The 21,336-nt window shown below is 50.4% G+C and overlaps 1 protein-coding gene across 2 annotated transcripts in view; it reads right to left on the reverse strand.

The window, feature by feature from the left end:
• The window catches only part of GOLGA3 (golgin A3), a 44,988-nt gene that overhangs the window by 21,561 nt on the left and 2,091 nt on the right, over positions 1 to 21,336 (reverse strand). The window contains exons 2-8 of one of the 2 annotated variants that reach the window (XM_079942407.1): positions 17,411 to 17,723; positions 15,173 to 15,295; positions 12,246 to 12,358; positions 7,278 to 7,936; positions 6,505 to 6,616; positions 4,339 to 4,645; positions 1,927 to 2,129 (exon numbers count right to left, since the gene is read on the reverse strand). In XM_079942407.1, coding sequence (XP_079798533.1) covers positions 1,927 to 2,129; positions 4,339 to 4,645; positions 6,505 to 6,616; positions 7,278 to 7,936; positions 12,246 to 12,358; positions 15,173 to 15,295; positions 17,411 to 17,543 — 1,650 coding nt within the window. In that variant the 5' untranslated portion in view covers positions 17,544 to 17,723. Of the gene's footprint in view, positions 1 to 1,926; positions 2,130 to 4,338; positions 4,646 to 6,504; positions 6,617 to 7,277; positions 7,937 to 12,245; positions 12,359 to 15,052; positions 15,296 to 17,410; positions 17,724 to 21,336 lie in introns of both variants that reach the window. The other variant, XM_079942406.1, reaches the window with a different exon arrangement.

Here is a 21,336-nt window from a genome sequence, read left to right on the forward strand (position 1 = left end):
GTCATTCGCCGGGACTTCATCTCAAGGCAACAAAAGAATAAAGACTACCCTGCGTTCTTCTCCAACCTGAACATTCCTGGGACGCTTCCATGTTACTGGAGAAAGAGGGTGAAAATGTACCACACACGGTAATTAAGGAACGCTGACCTGGGTGTCAAAGGAATTTGAAAAAAGCAGTTATGGTTCTCAAACTGCCATTCCCTTGGCCTCTTTCTCCACTTCTGTCTTCCAAATGCCATTTCTGACTTAGCGCAGGATATAAATCTGGATTCTTTAAATATTTCATGCCTCAAATAAATGCACGACAGCTTCAAAATTGCATTGACTTGCAATTATTTCCGAGCACATGGTAAGTAGAACAAACGCTTATTTATGCTAAGGACGTATTTAAGCCAGGTCCTCTAGCTTAAAAAATACACAACATAAGGACTTCCCTGGTGGCGCAGTGCTTAAGAATCCGCCTGCCAATGCAGGGGACATGGGTTAGAGCCCTGGTCCGGGAAGATCCCACACGCCGTGGGGCAACTAAGTCCGTGCGCCACAACTACTGAGCCTGCGCTCGGGAGCCCGTGAGCCACAACTACTGAAGCCTGCGTGCCTAGAGCTCGTGCTCCGCAACAAGAGAAGCCACCGCAATGAGAAGCCCATGCACCGCAACGAAGAGTAGCCCCAGATCACCGCAACTAGAGAAAGCCTGCATGCAGCAACGAAGACCCAACGTAGCCAAAAATAAATAAATTTATTTTAAAAATAGATACAACAAATTTTTTTAAATTCTTTTTTTTTTTTTTTTTTTTTTGCGTTATGCGGGCCTCTCACTGTCGTGGCCTCTCTCGTTGCGGAGCACAGGCTCCGGACGTGCTGGCTCAGCGGCCATGGCTTATGGGCCTAGCCGCTCCGCGGCATGTGGGATCTTCCCGGACCGGGGCACGAACCCGTGTCCCCTGCATCGGCAGGTGGACTCTCAACCACTGCGCCACCAGGGAAGCCCTAAAATTCTATTTTGTATATTTGTAGACTTTAGATTTTTTTAAAAAGGAGGATTTGGTGGAGTTAGTACTTTACATCCATCCTCTACTTGAGAAGTAAAGTTTCAATGTTTTGAATATTGTAACAAAAAAGGTACGATATTTTACTTGGATAAAAAAAAAGTGGGGAGATAAAATAAAACCCACAGCAAAATTCAAAAAGAAGACAGGCTGACCAAGGCACCATCAGCACCCTCACAATCGGTCCAATTAGTCCAAACACTGAGATTTGGAGCAAAGTGCATTTCAGCATCTTGCCTACTGCTCCCGAGAGCATGCCTCGGCCCCGGTCACCCTGCAGACCTGGACTCACACCTGTTCCCACTCACGCAGAATTAGAGGCTGACACTCTGGTACCCTAACAACGCAGGAAGAAAGCGAGGATATGGGAAATGAGTGTTCTCTGGGAGGATCTGGTGACCAGGCAGCTGGAGAGCTCTGCCAGGAGGTGGCGTGTGCCGCGCTCTGTGCACGTAAGAAATGCACCACAGGAGGCGGTGATGGCGCAGGAGAGCCGGGGAGCAAGCGGCCCGAGACCCCCGCAGGTGTGGATTTGACAGCTGGGTTCCAACGACAAAAGGCGACCCCAGAGAGGGGACGGGATGTACGACTCGGAGCGAGGAACACAGGACGTCCCAGAGAGGGGGATTTTAGTACTTAAAATGCTCAAGCAGAAGCTGTGAAACTCCCTGTGTCAGAAGGTCATAGAAGGCGGTGACCCCTCCCCGCAGGGCCTCCCTGCCCACGTGGTGGGGTGTGGGCTAGACGGGTGCTCAGCAGATTTTCAAACAACCTATGGGTGAAGTCTAAACTCAGAAAAGTCGCTTCAATTTAGGGAAAAAGCAAGTGTTCACACCAGATGTGCAGCATGAGCCGCTGGCCACGGCAGGGGCTGTACCTGGATGTGGGCCATCTCGCCCTGCAGCCGGACCCGGGCCTCCTGGGCCAGAGCAAGCTGCTGCTGGTACCACTGCCGGACACTCTGCAGGGACGCAATCTCGGCCTGGGACGCCTTCAGCTTGCTGGTCAGCGTAGTGCGCTCCAGCTGCACCTGCTGCAGTTGGCTCTGCAAGGCTGTCATCTGCTGCCGCAGGTCATGCACTGAAACAAGCAAGCAGAGACGCTCAGGGGAGCCCGGCCGCGCCAAAGGTCCCGTCAAGCCGGCTCCGCAGACAGCGGCGCACGCTGGGTCCCCTCCTCCTCGGCACGACGCCTTACATGCAACCTCAAGCGCCGAGCCACAGGTCCCGGGCATCCCGGTTAGGGTCTGGTCACTGCTCATCAACTGATCAACACACAGCCTTGTTTTGCGTGTGCTTCTGCTGAAAGACACCTTGCTCCACTTGCTTTTGATTCATTAACGCTGAACTGACAGTCGACAGCGCTGTGCCTCGTGCCTGTGCAAAGCTTGTCTATCACCCATGCTTTCTCCACAAAGCACATCACGGCTTTCCTGCACTTAGGAACACCACACAGTGTTTGGGGTTAATCGTAAAGAGCAAAGCCACCCCAAAAAGCACAAAAATGTAAAAAACGTGGCACTAAATCGACCATTAAAGGACACTTGTGGTACAAGAGCTGAACCAGGAAGGCTGAGCCTTTTTGCACATCAGGTGACCGCAACCCTTCTCTGCTCTGCACCTATCTGCAAATGACCAGAAAAAGCTGTGAGTACTGGTGGGGGTACAAATACATTTCGTGAATCGGAGAATTCACAATTAGCAAATCTACAAACAATGAGATCGACTGTGTGTCCACAACGTTGCCATGGGAGCTTTCTGGCTCAAGACTTCGGCATGATGACGTCTGTGAGTCATCAACAAGCTCAGGAATGGTATACACACTAAACCCTGCTGGTCTGCTGATACGGTCAACACTGTTGAGGGCAGGGCAGGAAGGGGAGCAGACAGGAAATCATAGCAGAAACCCAAATCATAGTACAAACAAAACCAGTCAATTATTTAAAAAATAAATTACACCAGGTATTTAAGAAGACACTTATGATTCTAATGATAGTTTCCAAAATTTTAAAATAGAACAAAAAAACACGATAGGATCCATGACCCCTGATGTGAAATCCTTGGGGATAGATGTGCCTCAGAGCAGTGGGGCTTTAGGATGGCAACAGGAGCATCTCCCCCGCATCCCCAAATCCCCCAGCCAGCAGACACACCGACAGCAAGGCGTGGGGAGGCTGGCACTGCGCTGGGTGCAGGTCAGTCTGATGCCTGCCGAGCTCTGGTCTGGCCATGCCTTGCAACCCAGAGCAATACAGAACTTCTTGGATTTTATAATTTTCTTAAGGGATTGGGTACCATAAAATGCTCAGAGACTAAAGTCAGTTGGCTGTTTTATTTCTCAGCTGGTGCTTTCCCCGCCCAGGATCTGGATAAAGTTTTTGCCACAGAGGTTTGTCACTTTTCCTTTATTTCATCAGACCTGAAACCTCGTCTCACAAGTCTTACGGCCAAGACTCCACGTCGGCAGACACCGTGGTCCTTCACAGAAGCCCCGCCGCACCCCACTCACGTCGCTCAGACGCCCAGACCTTGGGGACAAGAACGTCATCTCTGCAGCCTGCACTGGAGGACCGGGTCTGGGCTGACACGTCCTGGGCTCTGAGCGCCATTCTCCCACCCCCTCTCCCCCTCCTCCCGTCAGCACAGTGAGATGTCGTGAGCCCACAGACCACACTTCTTGGCGCCGGCCGTGTGTGGAGCGTGGGCTCTGGGAATGGAGTACGCGCCCCCAGGATGAGCAGAAAGCACGAGGGAAGGACACACAGGTCCGCTGTGCCTGGCCCACCAGCAATGTTCCCTGACTCCACTGTTCCATCTGTCTATGGTTCCAGAGGGGGTTCCCACGGGGATCCAGCTAGACCCAAAACCTGAACTTATGGAAGGGAAAATAAAGATCTACTACTCAAGTGATGCTTTCAAATATTTTAAACGGCGCCTGCAATTCTGGAATAAGCAGGCAGATCTAGCCCCCAAACACCAATGGACTGAGACGGCAGAAGAGTGGAAACGATTACTTCTGACAGTCAGGGGTCCACAGTCCATTTCTAAGACCTAAGCCGCCCCCCTGATGCGCATGCAAAAACGTGCAGAATTCCTCAAGCTGAACCAGAAACAACACTACTTTAGGCAAGTGGACACTTCCTGTATAAATCAGAAGGGAGGGTAACCCCCAGCACACTGATGTGACAAAGGTCAGTCCTCAGAGCAGACGAGACAACCCCTACCAGGGGCACAGCCCCTGGGAGCCTGCGCGCGACTGAGGGACAGACATGCAGACGCGGGATGCTCACCTGTGTTGTCCTTGCTGAGGATGCTCCTCTGCATCTCCTCCACTTTGGCCATGAGTCTCTGGTACTGCCCCTCTGCCAACCGCAGGTCGCTGTTGGAGGAGGCCAGGCTAGCATTCTTGGCTTCCAGCATGTTCTGCAGAGCGCTCATTGCCTGCTCGAGGTCCCAGCAAGACTGCTTTAAGGTGTCCACCTCCGAACTGAGCGAGTCCTGCCTCTGCTGGCTGCTGTGGCTGTGCTCCAGCTGTGCCCGCAGCTTCGTGTGCAGGGCGGCCAGCTGCGCTTGCAGCTCGGCCTTTTCTTTAAGTGCCTGGAAAGACCCACACACAGCCACGCTGACATTCAGGAAAATAAGTCGCTTCCACCCTGCGTATTAAGAGGGCTGCCAAAACACAGCCAATGAGACAGAGGAACGTGTCCAACAGGTGAACTTTACAGGAAAGCACCATGTTTTCCAAAACATTCAGTCACCTCTAGCATTACAGTTATCCAAAAAGAAGGGGTTTCTCCAAACAGGCGCAAGAGGTAGGAGGGGTGAATACAGAGTCTGCCTGCTTTCCGCACGGTGGCACCTGGGCAGGACAGCACGTGGGAAAAGCTCTGCAAGCACCCACTCACCCACAAGGACGCTGGAAAACATATTTGTCCAAAAAACAAAAAAGCGCACAAGCATGCACAAACACACAGTGTAAGAATACCCGGAGTGCTGAGGGGTCTCTAAAAGATGCAGAGCAGCCAGATTCAGAGCTGGGGAAAACAAAATCCACAGAACACGTCTGTGGGGGAAGGGTGCCATTACCCAGGAGAGGCTCGGAGGGGCTGCGGCCAGGCCTGCCGGCCACGGAGCAGCCTGAGGCACAGTCTGTGCTACGTGGCAGGGCCGCGGGGACCACTGTCCGCGGCACCCAGCAGGGAGAGGAGAGGTGGGGCCTCGAGAAGCCCTAGGCCCCAGGGGCAGCTGAGAACAGACACTGAGCAAAGGGCACGACCCCTACCCACTCATCAGCACCTCCCACCCACCCTGAAGTCAGCCTATCAGGGTGTGTACAGCGATTTCAAAATGCAAAGAAGAGCAGACAGCTGCACGTCAACACGCAATAGCAGAAGACCGATGTCGTGAAGACAATAAATTCAACAAACGGAAGAATACCCAAAAAAGTGACTTAACTGAGCAAACGCGGTAAGATTTTGTAATAAGTATAATCAGCATATTCACAGAAATACCAAAAAGTTTTGCACCCGTAACAATCCACAAAGATCTTGGCTTGGACACAACTGAAGAGCAAATCAAATCCCAGGAGGATAAGGAGGTAAAGTAAAAGCCAGCTAAGGTGCTTCGATTGTTCAGGGCGTCAAACTCAGGGGAGGTGGACATGCACTTGCTGAGGTCACGTTCTACAGGAGGACAAAGTGAAAATCGTGTGCAACTAAAATTAACCCCGACACCTCGGTAATCACCTCTTCAGTTTAGAGTTTTATGTACAGAGTCTGTGTCCCAGGACCGTGTGAACAAAAAAGTCATCAGACGTGAGAAGCACATTCAGCAGAGCAAGCACTCTCGTGTGCACGGCTCCCCCGCCCGCACAGCGCAGGCTCCTGAGGGGAAGGGAGAGCCCCCTGCCTCGATCTCACACCCCCCAGTGCTTTGTGCTCTCCCCCGTCTCCGTGCCAAGTGCAGAGGATCAAAGGCAGCTGAACTGAGTTACTCTAATTGTTGATCGGAAAGCTGAAAATTAAGGGATGGAAAACGATTCTTTAGGCATATGCTAACCAGACAAAGCAAAATTCGTATCAGAAAAAGTAAAGAAGTACTAAAGGGGCAAAGATGACAATTTCACCAGGCCATAAAAAGGTGAAATCCACCCCGAAGATTTCATTGCCATGGACTGTTAGGTCTCTGACAGCAGAGCTAGGAAGCCTCCCAGGCAGATCCTGACGGAGATACAAGGAGAAACCACACAGAGCGGAAAACCAGCACACCTCTTTCTGTGGCTGACAAATCAAGTGGACAAAAATGTACAGCTACAGAAGACGAAGCTGCTGCGCTGCTGCTGCTGCTGCTGCTGAAGCTTATTCCTAAAGACACGTGTAAAGCTGTACGCACGAACAGGAGCTGCACATTCTTCTCAAAGACATGGCACATTGATACATCCATCAAATCTCCATTACCTGACTAGCCTCTAATGATAAAGCTTCCAGCTGTCCTTCGAGTCTCATTTTTTCTTTAAGAACCTGCAACATTTCATCATGAGTTTCAGCAACAGAGCTTTCCATGGACACGCTGGAGGATAAAGGCACAAAGGATCAGGCAGTGGGAAGATGACCGATCATTGTCTTTCCTTTACACCATCCATACTCTCCAAATTCCACACCCCTCTGCTCCTCTCCCCCAATTAAAAAAAAATAAGTAAGTAAAAAAGATTTAGCGGCTTCCCTGGTGGCACAGTGGTTGAGAGTCCGCCTGTCGATGCAGGGGACACGGGTTCGTGCCCCGGTCCGGGAAGATCCCACATGCCGCGGAGCGGCTGGGCCCGTGGGCCATGGCCGCTGAGCCTGTGCGTCCGGAGCCTGTGCTCCGCAACGGGAGAGGCCACAGCAGTGAGAGGCCCGCGTACCGCCAAAAAAAAAAAAAAAAAGATTTAGGTAGCGAGCCAAAGCTCTTAGGAATGCTACCGATACACCCCCGCCCACAGCATGGCCTTTTCAGCCACCACATGGCCAGAATGTCCTCATGGAGACATGAGCCCCCATCACATCTGTGCAGTTTTAGAGACAGGTCTACACAGATCCTGGAAGGCAGAATATCTTAACACTGCAGGTGATTACTCATTCGACCCAATTCCACTTCTTACAAAGAGACAGAGTGCATATAAATGAAGCATTAAAGACCAAGGAGGGACTCGGAGAGGAAGGCAGTGCCTCGCAGGCCCGGCGTCACCCACCTGCTGCAGATGCTGTCAGCCCGGCGCCGCGTCTCCCCATTGACCTTCTGCCTCTGCTCCTGGCGCTCGGCGGCTGCGGCCTGGAGGACATCCGAGATGGAGGGCAGCTGGCCCAGCGCGCTGGCGGCGATCTCCTGGCTGCTGACCCCACAGGGGGCCTGGCGCACGCCCCCCGTGTTCACTGGAAGGCCGGCCGTCCCTCGGGCAGAGACGCTGCTATAGGAGGAGCTGTCACTCTCGGTCCCGTCAGCCTCGGACACATTGTCCCCCGTCAGGGACGCATCCTCCAGGCGGTCATCGGCCTCGGGACACAGGCTGAGCTCAGACACCACTGACGTCCCACTGCCTCGGTTCTGCTCCAGGGAGGCCCTGGCAGAGTCCGGAGCCGGAACATTTCCACCAGAATTCCGAGCGTCTGAATCTTCAGTTCTGTAATCAGCCAGAGACCGAATTTTGCTTGATTTGAAACTTTTTTTCTCCTTAGGATGTGCCAGGAGCCCTAAGCTGCCCACCTTCGGCCCCCGAGGGACGCTGGTGCGCAGGAAGGAATATTCTTTGGTCATAGCCACGGCACTGGCCCTCGGTAAGGTTTCTGGGTTCAACATGAGTTCAGGATCAAGTGTGCTAAAAAGTCTCGTTTTAGTTACAGGTTGACTTGACTGAGAAGGAAAAGAAAGTACAAAAATTATGTTTAAAATTGACAAGCAGCATTCAGAAATCGCCATCCAGAGAGGCCACGCCGATTACGCAACGAGGGCTCCCTGCACGCGGCCGCGGCACGGGCGTCCCGTGCTCTGTGACTCGCTGCCTCCACGGGGCCCCGGGTGAGAGCCAAGCGCACGCCTGACTCTGACCCGACGGCGTTTCCAAACACCCACCAGAGCACGTCCTTCCTCCTCACATCTGCTTCACACAATATTCCTGGCTATCCTCCCATGATAATTCTTTTACATAAACCTTGAAATTTTTCTTCAAGTTAAGAAAAAAGTCCTGTTGAATTAGAACTACCTTAAATTTATAATTACTGAGGGGATAATGAGCCACTTCCCCCCATTTATTTATATCTGTTGCCTGACCCTCAACAGAGGAAGTTATGTAGTGTTTTAGAGTCTAAACCATTTTTGTTGTCATTTAAATTTAATACTTAGATATTTTGTTATTTTGTTGATATTATAAATATTATCTTTTCCCACTAATTTCATAACTGGTGATAGTAGGACAACTTGACTTTTCATATTTGTATTTGAAACTGACAATTTCTAAACCCCAATTACTTTAATAATTTTATATTTTTATAAATTTATAATGATAGCAATTTTCAGTTGATTCTCCAGCATTTTTCCAAGGTGTTACCAACACCTGCAAATAACATTTCTCCTATTTTTTCAATATTTATATCTCTTACTTCTTTTTCTCATATCTTCATGTTAGCTAGAACTTCCCAAGTGGCCTTGAATGAGGCTGGAGATGAGGGGAGACACCATTCCTTGGCGCTGAATCAACATGACTTTCTCTTACGATTAATATTCTATGTTACTCTACAAAGTTAGTGCAATCCCAAAGTGGCAAGGAACAAGGTGGGCGAGGAGCATCTCAAAACGATGCTGGGATACAAGAGGAAGGATAAATGAGCCAGAGCAGCAAGGAAGAGTTAGGGGCGTGGTGCGTTGGACATGCCAGGCCTCCCAGATGGTAACACACACTATAAAGCTGCCATGATTAGATCCACTGAGAATGAGAAAAGAGTAGGTGGGCTGATGACACAGAACACAGCCCAGGAACTGGTCCAAGCATAGGTGGGGTCTATAGATATTTAAGAAGCACCACAATAAGGTAGCATTCCAACCAGTGGGGAAAAGAGAGACTACAAAATAAGCAATTTGAGATAACTGGCCAGCTGTCCACAAAGAGGCTCACTCCCACCTCTCACCTCCATCCAAAACATTGCAAGTGGATTAGATTTACACAGAAAAAAACCACAACTTTTTAATACTTTTTATACTATCTCTTACTTATAGCATAAGAAGAAAACAGAGGTGAATTTACTTATATCCTTCAAACGGGGAGATCCTCTCAAATATGACATGAACCCCAAAAGAAGTAACAGCAAATACTGAAAGTTCTGACTGTAAACATTCAAATCTGATGTGCAGGGAATTCCCTGGCGGTCCAGTGGTTAAAACTGCACTTCCGGGACTTCCCTGGGGGTCCAGTGGTTAAGACTCCGCACTCCCAATGGAGGGGGCCCGGGTTCAATCCCTGGTCAGGGAACTAGGTCCTGCATGCTGCAACTCAGAGCCCACATGCCACAACTAAAGAGCCCGCGTTCGGCAACTAAAGATCCCGCATGCCACAACGAAGAGCCTGCACTCAGCAATGAAGACCCCATGTGCCGCAACTAAGACCTGGCACAGCCAAATAAATAAATATTTTTTAAATTGAATTAAAAAAAAAAAAGACTGTGCTTCCACTGCAGTGGGCACGGGTTCGATCCCTGGTCAGGGAACTAAGGTCCTGCAAGCTGCGCGACACAGCCAAAAACAAACAAACAAACAAAAAAACTGATGTGCAGCAAAAAGTATGCCAGAAAAGAAGTCACGGCGAACTAAGAAAAAATTGTTTGCAAAAATACTAGAAGGGGATAACTTCCTCATATACAGTACCAACATAACAAAAAGACAACCAACAGAAAAACAGACAAAGACCGACAAAGACACCCAAACAGCCAACACGCAAAGAGGCGCTGACTGTTAGGAAGTACTGGGTTTTTTCACCTATCAGAGGACGAACATTCAATTTTCATTATTTCTAATGCTACCAAGGATCTCACAGACTGCTAACCGGAATGTAAACCAGTCCGTCCTACGTGGAGGGCAATATATATCAACTAACATAAAGCCTTTTACCCAATAATTTGACAGTTAAGGATTTACCCACAAAAGTATACCAAGACACAAAACATTCCCTGCAACATTGTTTGCAATTTCAAAAAATTAGAAACCACCTAAAGTCAATCACTATGGGTTGGTTAATGCAATGCTGGTACATACACGTGGTCACGAAGGATGAGGAGGGCCTCCACTGTGTTGATGGAGAAGGAGCTAAGGACAGGGGAGTGAGAAAGGTCGTGTGAAGAGCAGTGCAGAGAGGGGGCTCCCCCGCATAAAAATTATCACCACCTCTACGTGAAGGCACATGCGTGGAGATGCTCTCAAACAGGGGAGGACTTTCATCCATCATGTCTACCATTTAAACATGAGGTTTGAACTACATTCCTAAATAAGTATCTTTCTACTCCTAGTTTGTTTTTGCTTGCCTGTTTTGCATTTTTTGAATCGAGAATTCTGAGTTTTATCAAATACCTTTTCAGCACCTACTGAGATGGTCATTAAGTCTTGCCACATGGAACGACCATTATGATGAGTTCTATCAACAGATTCTCCCATTTTGAACTAACCTGTACTCTTAAAGAAAACCTCACTCGGTTTATGCTACTCCATGAACCGACAGGCCATGCTGATGGGTCACAAGCACAGCAGTGGAGAGCACAGCTCTGTGCTCAGATAGGCAGGTTCAAGTCCCAGCTCAGCCGGGGGCACTGGCGGTCACTTCAGCTCTGAGCTCCCCTGGGTCATGGGGAGAACCCACCCAGATGCCGATTTGCATGAGGACGGCACCTGCCAGGCTGCACTCTCCTCAGCCGGCCCTGCCCCGAGGGTCTCCAGAGCTGGGGACAGGTGGGGGCCAAAGTAGCCGGCATCTTGCTGCCTGCCTTCCTTAGTGCGGCGTGGGGCGGGGAAGGCGGAGTGACCAAGCACGTGGGCCTGTCAGGTTGCTCAGACCAGTGTGTGATGAGCCCAGCAGCTGGACAGAAGTTATCTTACTGAGGCTAAGGTTTTATACACATATATGCATGCATATAATTTTTAAAGATGGGAAATGATGTGAAACTTCACACTGAACTCCTGACACATTGCCTAACGTTGGATGACCCAGGCAGAGCTTGACTTGTGGTGCAAACCCCTGGGAGGCAAGCTGTGGACAAGCTCGGCACACAGACACTGTCTGGTCTGTATCTTGGCTCTGCTACTTTACCGCAAGTTCCTTACCTGTCCGAGCCTCACTATGAAGTCCGTGGGGAATTTAACACAGTGCCTAGCACACGTAATTACTACTGACTATTGACCAGCATTGTAATGTTTTCTGGCAGGCCATCTGGACAGATCCCTAGAAGCCCCTGACCGGGTGGGAGCCTCTGTCAGTGCAGAGCCTGGTGCTGTCCCTTCCAGTCCGTTTACATTGGCTTCAGAGCCCCGACGCTCGAAAAGCCAAGGTTCTCTCTTGGGAAAACAAATGGCCAACCTTGATGAGGACCCGTCACTACTAAATCAATCCCCAAAAGCGTTTTTTAAGTTTGTTTAGTTTTAAATTCCTTTAATTTGACATTTTTCAAGTCCACAGAAAACTTGGATGAAGAGTGAAATGAACCTTCATACCCCCCTTTCTTAGAGTCACTCGATGTGATTAAAAAGACTGCTTTCATTGGTATCCTAACGAGAGTTTCATACCTGAACACAACTGATTTTAGCAAAGCATATGGACATACTTATCATATGTGTGGGGCGTGGCACATATTCTAACACTGCCCAGCAAAGTTCAGTAGAAACTGTGCCACTTATACAGTAAACAAGCCAAACCCAGGACTGGCCGCTCAAGCACAGACAGCAGTTCTGCCCAAGTATTTGTTGCCCCTGCTTTTCTAAAGGCAGCCTTAGAGGGAAGAAGGACCAGACGGGGTGGGAACCAAAGGGTGGGAACTACGTGACAAAAATGATCCTTGCAGAGAAGCACAGAAGCCCACCCCCCCCGAGAGAGAAATAAACAGCAGATCCTGGAATTATGTCTGACCAATTGCTGTTTTTCACACGTGAGGTTTTCCACTAGCTCGTCCGAGAGAGGGAGACTCACTCTTTCCTGCTGGCGCTTCGCCCTGTACTGTCTGAGCTGCTCTTCCAGCTGCTTCCGAGCCTGCAGTCGGACCTGCTGTTCCTTCTCCAGGGGCACTGGAGCCTCTGTTGAGCCTGAGGTGGGGAAATGGCCATTTAGAAACTCACAATGCACCAGGGTACAGAGGACCAATCAGAACGGCAGCCTGGCTGTTTTGTGTTTTATTACCGATACGATTTAGCTTTGAACGACACACGGCTGTCTAGGTTGAAAGAAGTGTTTGCAGATGGAGAGAAAACTGCGAGCCTTGGACACTGACCACAGAGAGGACCCACCTGGTGGCAGACACACTGGCCAAGCACAGGGGCCGTGCTCGTGCCACGAGTGCATCGCCCCCTATGGGCACCCGGCTGGTAAAACAGGACACGCGCGGGGCTTTCCTGGTGGTGCAGTGGTTGAGAATCTGCCTGCTAATGCAGGGAACAACAAGGGTTCGAGCCCTGGTCTGGGAGGATCCCACATGCCGCGGAGCAGCTAGGCCCGTGAGCCACAACTACTGAGCCTGCGCGTCTGGAGCCTGTGCTCCGCAACAAGAGAGGCCGCGATAGTGAGAGGCCCGTGCACCACGATGAAGAGTGGCCCCCACTTGCCACAGCTAGAGGAAGCCCTCGCACAGAAACGAAGACCCAACACAGCAAAAATAAATAAAATTAATTAATATATATTTAGCCTGAAATTTAAAAAATAAATAAATAAAACAGGACACGGGCAACCTGTGCCTTTTAGTAACAAAAGAACTGAACTTGAAATTGGTGCCAGTGTGAGTGTTCTGAGGTTCTCACCAAGCTCCAAGTCCGCTCCCTGACAGTACAGAGGAACGTGAGAAGCAATCCTGACTGGACAACGGCCGCTGAACTCGCCTTCTTCATGCAGTTATGTCTGGGCCCCTCACCTCAGTTTCCTGCCCGAGGCGACTCCAGTCCAGGGTCTCTGCTCAAGGACAGGAGGGGAACTACTCTGACAACTTTCTGGCTAATAACAAAATTTTAAATATCTAAAATCCAAACCTTTCACTTTGGGTAAGAAAAGGGCCGAACAGCGAGTGAAAGGGAGGAGAGCCCCAGGTCTCCCCAGGGGGGTCAGACAGCAGGCTGACGGGAGCAGAGAAACGCCGTAACTGAGCCCCTTTATGGGCGGAAGCATCTTCAACTGTGGATCCTAGGAGGTACGTAGCTGCTGCTGCATTTCACTAGGAATTCAGCAGTGTTGTCACTAACTGTGCACTCATCACTCGAGAGGTCTCTCATACTTTTCACAACGCTGAGTGGTCCAGACAGCAGAGACCTAGGAGCTGTGGCCTCAGGCAGGGAACCCAAATCAGCAAGCGCAGCACCAGAGACATGGCCTCGGGGCTGGGCTGGGGGCAGGCGAGCCGGGTGGGTACCTCGGGCCAGAGCTAACACACCCCTCAGGTCAGGACCCAGGATTTCACACAACATCTTGGCTGACATGCTAACAGTCAGTTTACAGAGATGTTTAAAGTACGCTGTGGCCCTAACAAAATAATGCCTGTGAAGAACCCTCTAGTAACCAGGGAAGTGGGAGCTGCAAGTGAAACTATCAAGGCAGCATCACAGCACACCCATCAGACTGGTAGACTCAGAGGAAACAGCCTCTGTGTCCTCTCACAGGGCATCAGCGCCCTGGCAATGTGACCACACATGATGGAGGCAAACACAGCTGTTGCTTCTGACCATGAATTCTGCTTCTAGGGTGGAGCCCACAGAAACGAAAGCACCAATGCTGCAAACATGCATGGGGAGATGCTCACTGCAGTACTGGTCACGTGGCTCTTACCGGCCACACGCGGGGCTCCTACCAGCCTTAAGAGAATAGATACGGAGTTGCATCAGCTGATCAGCTGATGCGGGGCAATATCCATGTGATAAAGCTAGGTGAGGAAAGCACACAGTAATGTGAGGGACATTAACCCCATTTTAAAACACAACGACCCCCAAACCTGGCTGTTTCCAGACGCCTGTAAAGGACTATGTGAGAATGTGGCTGACCTGGACGGGAGGGGAGGGGAGGAGGTACTAAAGGGAGGATGAGGCTTAAAAACAGCACGTGTGAAATGATCCCATTAAGTAAAATCACACAAGCCTGTGTATGAAAACCCACATGTTAGCAAAAGGCCTGGAGGTTTCTAGGGCTCAGAGGCTGCCAGTTTGCAACTTGTTCACCCATGAATCCCCAGGGATTGCACAAATGTACACTGATTAACTCATAAAAGAAAGCCTTCAAAGTGTAACTGTCGGGCTTCCCTGGTGGCGCAGTGGTTGAGAGTCCGCCTGCCGATGCAGGGGACGCGGGTTCGTGCCCCGGTCCGGGAAGATCCCACATGCCGTGGCCGTGGAGCGGCTGGGCCCGTGAGCCATGGCCGCTGAGCCTGCGCGTCCGGAGCCTGTGCTGCGCAACGGGAGAGGCCACAGCAGTGAGAGGCCCGCGTACCGCAAAAAAAAAAAAAAAAAAAAAAGTGTAACTGTCAAGATCAAAACCCCACTGGCTGCTTGCTCACCACCCAGGGTGACAAAAGACACGCATGCACAGGCCCTTTAAACTTGGGCCTCAAGCCCAAGTCACCATCAGGCCATGATGAAGTGTATCTTGTCTCTGAAATGGAGCTAACTGTTAAATGTACGACCCACCACAGTGATAAAACAGCAAATGGAAGGGGGGTGCAGGGCCTGTGCCTCTGAAGGATGGTGGGTGACAAGGGCCCGGGGGTGGGGGGAGAGGGGGGAAGAGCCCAGTGGGAAGATGCTTACACAGTTGCGTTTCTTGCATAGGAAGACTGAGTCTGAGGGACTGCAAAGCTTCTTTTCTAACACTGCCCTCAGCACTAGTCCCCTGAGACTTCCTTAGGTTGTCATGGAAATCAGCCACACCTGGAGAGGCTTCAGGACCCACTGACAGCGGAGGGTCTGGGAACTGTGGCGCCGGCCCATTCAGACAGGTGTCCCCTTGGCTTCCTCCTTCATCTGAAGCTCTGTCTACCTCGACACCGGCACCTGGAAAAGAGGGTGTGCTGGGCCATCACGGTTTTAACAACTCAAGCAGGACAAGAGGGGATCTAGATACGTGAGCAATCTCCACATGCCATGGATCTGTTCACTCTGAGAGGACAGCAGGATCGTCCCCTCCTGTGGGCGGTGAGGTGGGACAAGTCACTCGACCTCGCAGAGCCTGACACACTCACCTGCAGGACGCCCTCCTCACCCTCCGCGCTACGGCTGTGGAATTTAAGTAGTAATGTTGCCTTTGCATTTAAACAAGACCAACAAGAAATCTTACGAAAGTCTGTTTTTTAAAAAATAGCAAAAAAAACCTCACACATGCTTAAAACCCAGTTGACGATGTTTCTAACAGGCGTTGTTAACAGCAGTGCTAGCCCGTGTCACAGCCTAACGTTTTCAACGGGCTGATTCCAAATGAGAAATCAAAGGCAGAGTCAGAATAGCTGCTGAGAACGATTATGGCAAAGCTGAGCGCAGAACCCAGAGTCCGTGCTCATGGCTGACAAACACCTGACGGATACAAAGCCAAGTTGACCAGTGGTGACTATACACGGCTACCAAGCTCACTCTCCTCCACTAACACTGTTACGAGTAGACTTGTTTATGCTCTAACTGAAACCTATTTCTGTGCCAAAAGGAAACTAGAAAGAAAGCACTCTCCCCGTGACAGACCGGCCAGTTGGCAGCCAAAGAGCCAGGGAGACGTGTGGAGGGGCTTCCAGGCAGGTGCCAGGGCCCCAGCACTGCAATGCCCCAGCCTCGCACAGGGTCAGCATCACTTGGCTCTCATGACGTACCCAGTATGCATCCAGGAAGTTCTCTCTGTGCCCAAGCAAATTTAAAATGGGTTTCTGTCACTTGAAATGTGACTCCCAACTAACACAGCTACTGTCATGCCTCTCTGAAAGGAAAACCAGAATATAAACGGGGCACCCCAGACAAAAAGCAGAGCGGGGAGACCCACCACCACCCTGAAACAACCATCTGTTGTTTTACACAAACAGCCCTTCAGTCTCCTGCTGGGGTCAGGGTCGGGGTCGGGGGAGGAATCCTGCATCTCAGATCCAAGTTAATCGGGTCAGTTCTGCTTTCTGACAGGCTTACTTATGGATCTAGGAGAGTCTCTAAACCTTCCTGTTTACAAAACAAAGTCATTTTTTGAGCATCATATTGCACTTTAAAAGAAAGCTAAAAGAAGGCCCAATAAATAATAAGACTTGATTGTTTCCAAACACAAGGCTAATTATGGATAAACAAATAACGATGACGACACACACACGGCCAGCACCACTTCCCGGGTGCTTCCCAGGTGCTTGCATTTCACATGGGCCCGCACGACCATCCCGAGATGCAGGTACCATTCACCTTTCCGTTTTCTCAAGAGGAGAGTGAGACTGAGATAAATCAAGGATCTTGCTTGAGGGCTCCTTGCTGTTAGTGGCAGACCTGGGAGCCGTCCCACTGTAGAGCTCTTGGTCTCGGGCCGAGCCACACTGGCCGCACCCGGCGTATAAGGAGCAGTGACCAGCAAAGCCGTTTCAGGTGCTTGAGCACTGTTTTACAAGAACAGGAATGCAGTTTCTGCTAGTAAATCAGTAAATACACATGGTAACGATTTTCAAGCACACACCGACCAGGAAGGGGCATGGAATGGAGTGGGTAATTCACCCTGTACTTCCGATGCACAAATAACACATCAGCTAACATGCAAATGTGATCCAATAATCCTCAGATCACTAGTGGACCATTTCTGGATCCCAGTTAGTAAAATTCTGGCAACCAACCAAAAAGGTAGAATGTTAGGGCACAATGATGTGTCAGTGAAGACCTACAGAAGCCTTAACGGTAACCATGCTGCTCTGTCCTGCTGGAGCAGAAAGTTCCACAAAGTTCCCGTTCTATTTAACACGCGTGGTGCTTGATTCAAGGTTGGCATCAACTAAAAAACAAAACCAAACCCTCATCTGATTACTAAAAACACACTCTGAATGAATTAAAAAGTTCATTACGGTCTTAGACACCACAGGCTTCCTCCAAAATGCACGCTGACCCACGTTCTCCTGTTTGAAGGCAGAAAGTCAGCAGCACACAGAGTAACTGGTGACTTACACTGGGCTTCATCCCACTGGTCCAGTGATGTCAGGGAGCCAGTGGGCTCTGGGGGGGCCTCGGGGCAAGCTGAGATCCCACTGCCGGGTCTGTCCTCCAGCAGGGCTTCCTGTACGGCCGCTGCACCGTCCATGGCCAGGGTGACACGGGCTGGGCTGACAGTCAGGGGCTGCAAGTGAACTGCGAGCCAGCTTGGTTTCTGCCATCAGCAATGGCCGAGAGCTCCTGGGATGGGCCGCACCAGGGCTGCCATTTTCGGAAGATTTAAAGTCTCACAAATGGCCTGAAATCAAACCAAGTAATATCATGATACCTGACAGGAGAAAAAAGAGAAAAAAGGTATTATGAAACTTCGTTTGCCAGACTTGAAGTAACAATTCCAAGACTAACATTTGGTTCCCAATTTGCATCTGTATAATAAACAAATATAGATTTATTCATTCAACAAATAATCCTTGAGCACCTACAACATCCTAGATTTTGAGGATAAAATGCTGAACCAGCTCCACCTGGGCCCATCCCTACAGGGCGCCTGCACTGGCGCCGGCTAAAGACCGTCCCGCCAGGGTGAGAAGCTCCACAGTCGGCGCTAGAATCGGCAGAGGTGGCCACGGAGCTGGGGGTGGGCCTTGGGCGACTGACGAGCTGAGTCTGTATTTATTTAAATTTAACTAATTTGTGTGTAAATAGCAACATGTGGCCAGTGGCTTCTGTACTGGACACACAGGCCCAAGAGCTCCCAGGGCTCAAAGGGCAAGCCCCTGCCCCAGGAGACCTGGCATGTCAGTGCCCAGGCCACAGCTCAGATCCAGAGGGCAACATGGAAGACGCGATGGCGTGGGACATGGTAAACTGGACACTGTTGGAGGAAAGCACAGGGGGTGAGGACAGAGGGAAGTAGCCGTCCCGGGATGGGGGCAGAGACAGCATGTCACAGCAGGTAACCAACGCATCCTTCATTTCTCGCAGGATCTGCTATCTTTCAGCCCATCCTGCCAGGCTGAGTTTAAGGTGGCAAAACTTTGCCCGAAGTCTGGCAACTGGTTATCACATCTGACGTGTAATGAGGATACTATCGCAGGTTTCAGGACAAAAATTTACATGACTTTCCTCCCCAGCTTACAAATCCCACATAGACATTTCTGAAGAGCCTAAGCAGGAGCCGACTCTCACTGGACAGGCAGGTGCGCCTGCTTCTCCACAGTCCTCTGTCACCCTGTCACCCACGAACACACAGCCTGGGGCTGGCACAACCTGGTCTACCCCGTGGTGAGGCCCAGCGACGGGAACCCAGTGGTGTTTGGCCCACAGCTCCCATCATCCACACGTTCCCCTCTGCAACCCGGCGCCCGACAGGCCAGCGATACCATGGATCAATAACAGTGCTGTTACGAATATAAAAAGGCTATGGCCAATTTTTTTTTTTTGTGGCCACGCCTCTCGGCTTGCAGGATCTTAGTTCCTGGGCCCTCGGCAGGGAAGGCGCAGTCCTAACCGCTGGACAAGCAGGGGATTCCCTATGTCTACTATTAAGTGTAGAGCTAGTTCTAAGGGTTTGTACTTGAGAGGACCACGGATAGAAATGTGTGAAAACATGGGTAACTGTTGCCAATGCCCTTCTCTCCTTGACTCCAGGCAAATACCCATGGACCCTTCCATGTCTACCATCAGGCACTGCTCTCAAGTCCCTCCTGGGCCTCAGGCAAAGCACGTGGCCCACTTGCTTCTGCCATCACGATACCCCCTGCAAGCATATCACATCGCAGTGTGTGTGTGCCTATCTCTTCCATCACGCTGTAAGATCCTGGATGCAGAAATCACGACTCCAAGTCTGCCCCTACCCCCTGGAACATCCCCTGCACAGAGCAGTGCTCAGCACAGGCTACTGACTTAAATCTCTGCCTCACCAAGTTCCACCCCTTAACAACCAAGCTAGTGGTTCCAAAACAAAACGATGACAGTATTTGCATCCTTGGTCATCCACAATGCCTTGTCAAATACAGAGTAAGTCTGTTTCTACTAAACGCAGGTGGGAGCCGCAGTTCTAGTGAGGGCAAAGAACACCCTGGGAGGTATAAACTGGGAGAGCTGTACGTGAATGGTCACAGGCAGATAAGCAGTGACAGTGACCAGGAAGAGCGCGACAGCCAGTGGGACTGGACTTACCTACGGAAGACGGAACATGCCAACCAAAGGAGGGAGGGCACAGGGGCGGCCAAGGAGCCACAGAGAATGCGCCACCGAGGCAAGCGGTGACCACACCTGACCCTGACACTGTGCGGGAAAGAGGAACACTGGCCTAGATGTTCACGTCCACTGAGGAAGGCAGGCCAAAGACAAATGAATCAGGCCGTCTGAGCCCAGTGCCAACACACACTCCGCTCACTGGCTTCCCTTTATTTGGATTTCTTACTAAACAAGAAGCCTTCTGATTCCCAAGGAGCCCTACCCCCTCCAGAGATGGATGGTGCAGCCGCCGAGAGTTCGAGACCCTGTGACTGTGACTTGTTCTGGTAACTTATGAAGGTGGCTCCTGTTCACATGCAGCTCTTCCTGAAGCCAGACAAGAGATGGAATTCACAGACCACCAGAAGCAGCCCCTGGTGAAGGGACACTTCTCCCTGTCCATAATACCCTGGCATTCTCCGTGTATCCTCAGCCTCCTGTGAATTTTACTTAGCATGACTCATTGTCCAGGGCCTCATTATCTCAGACGGCTGACAAACACAGGGCAAGGAGGGTCAGACAGCTGGGAGCACATCACAAGGAAGCTGTTAGTAGTAACATGCACACTCCATTTTGTGATTAAAAAGCAGAGATCAGCCTAATCACAGTACTGTTTTTGACCACGTGCATTCTGCTGTTTCCCAGAGGGAAGAGATGAGGCAAACCGTCACTTAGAACTTTGCGAAGTGCGTGTAACTCTAGGTCCATCACTGTCTGACATCAAGAGACTTCAGATCAAGAAATTACCATCTCAGGCACCTATGTGACTCCCAGCTTCCCCCAGACAGAAGATTACATGGATTTGGTATATGCACATTAACAGCTCCATCTACCCCATCTTCTTTAAGATGTCCCTATCAGCAATCAGAAACAACAGAGCATGGGAATTCCCTGGTGGTCCAGTGGTTAGGACTCTGGACCACCAGCACATGCACTGCCGATGGCATGGGTTCGACCCCTGGTGGGGGAACTAAGATCCTGCAAGCCACGTGGGGCAGCCAAAAAGAAAAGAAAAACAACAGAGCATGGCCAAAGTGAAAACCCGGAAAGCCTAATGTCACCATATAGCAGTGTAATGTAAAGGACAGACTCAGGTATCAGACATCTTGGCTGCAGGTCCTGACTCCCCGACCCTCACCTGTGAGATCATGGGCAGATTTCTTAACCACTCTTAGCTGGCGATCTCATCAGTAAGATGATGAGAAAAAGAATAAAAAATCTGTGCCAGGATTAACTGCACACGTCCCATGAGCTCAATAAATAGCAGCTATTATTATTAGTGTTATTTTCCCTTCAATTGCTTTTTGTCAAAATCAATAGGTAAAAGCCAACTGAATATATTCTCATTCAAGAAAGTATACTGGGCTTCCCTGGTGGCGCAGTGGTTGAGAGTCCACCTGCCGATGCAGGGAACACGGGTTCGTGCCCCGGTCCGGGAAGATCCCAAATGCCGCGGAGCGGCTGGGCCCGCGAGCCATGGCCACTGAGCCTGCGCATCCGGAGCCTGTGCTCCGCAACGGGAGAGGCCACAGCAGTGAGAGGCCCGCTTACTGCAAAAAAAAAAAAAAAAAAAAGAAAAGAAAAAAGAAAGTATGCTGCTTTGATAAAGAAGATATGGTACACACACACACGCCAGAATATTACTCAGTCATAAAAAAAGAACAAAATTTTGCCACTTGCGACAACATGGATAGACCTGG

Source organism: Stenella coeruleoalba (assembly GCF_951394435.1).
Source record: "Stenella coeruleoalba genome assembly, chromosome: 14".
Lineage (NCBI taxonomy): Eukaryota > Metazoa > Chordata > Mammalia > Artiodactyla > Delphinidae > Stenella > Stenella coeruleoalba.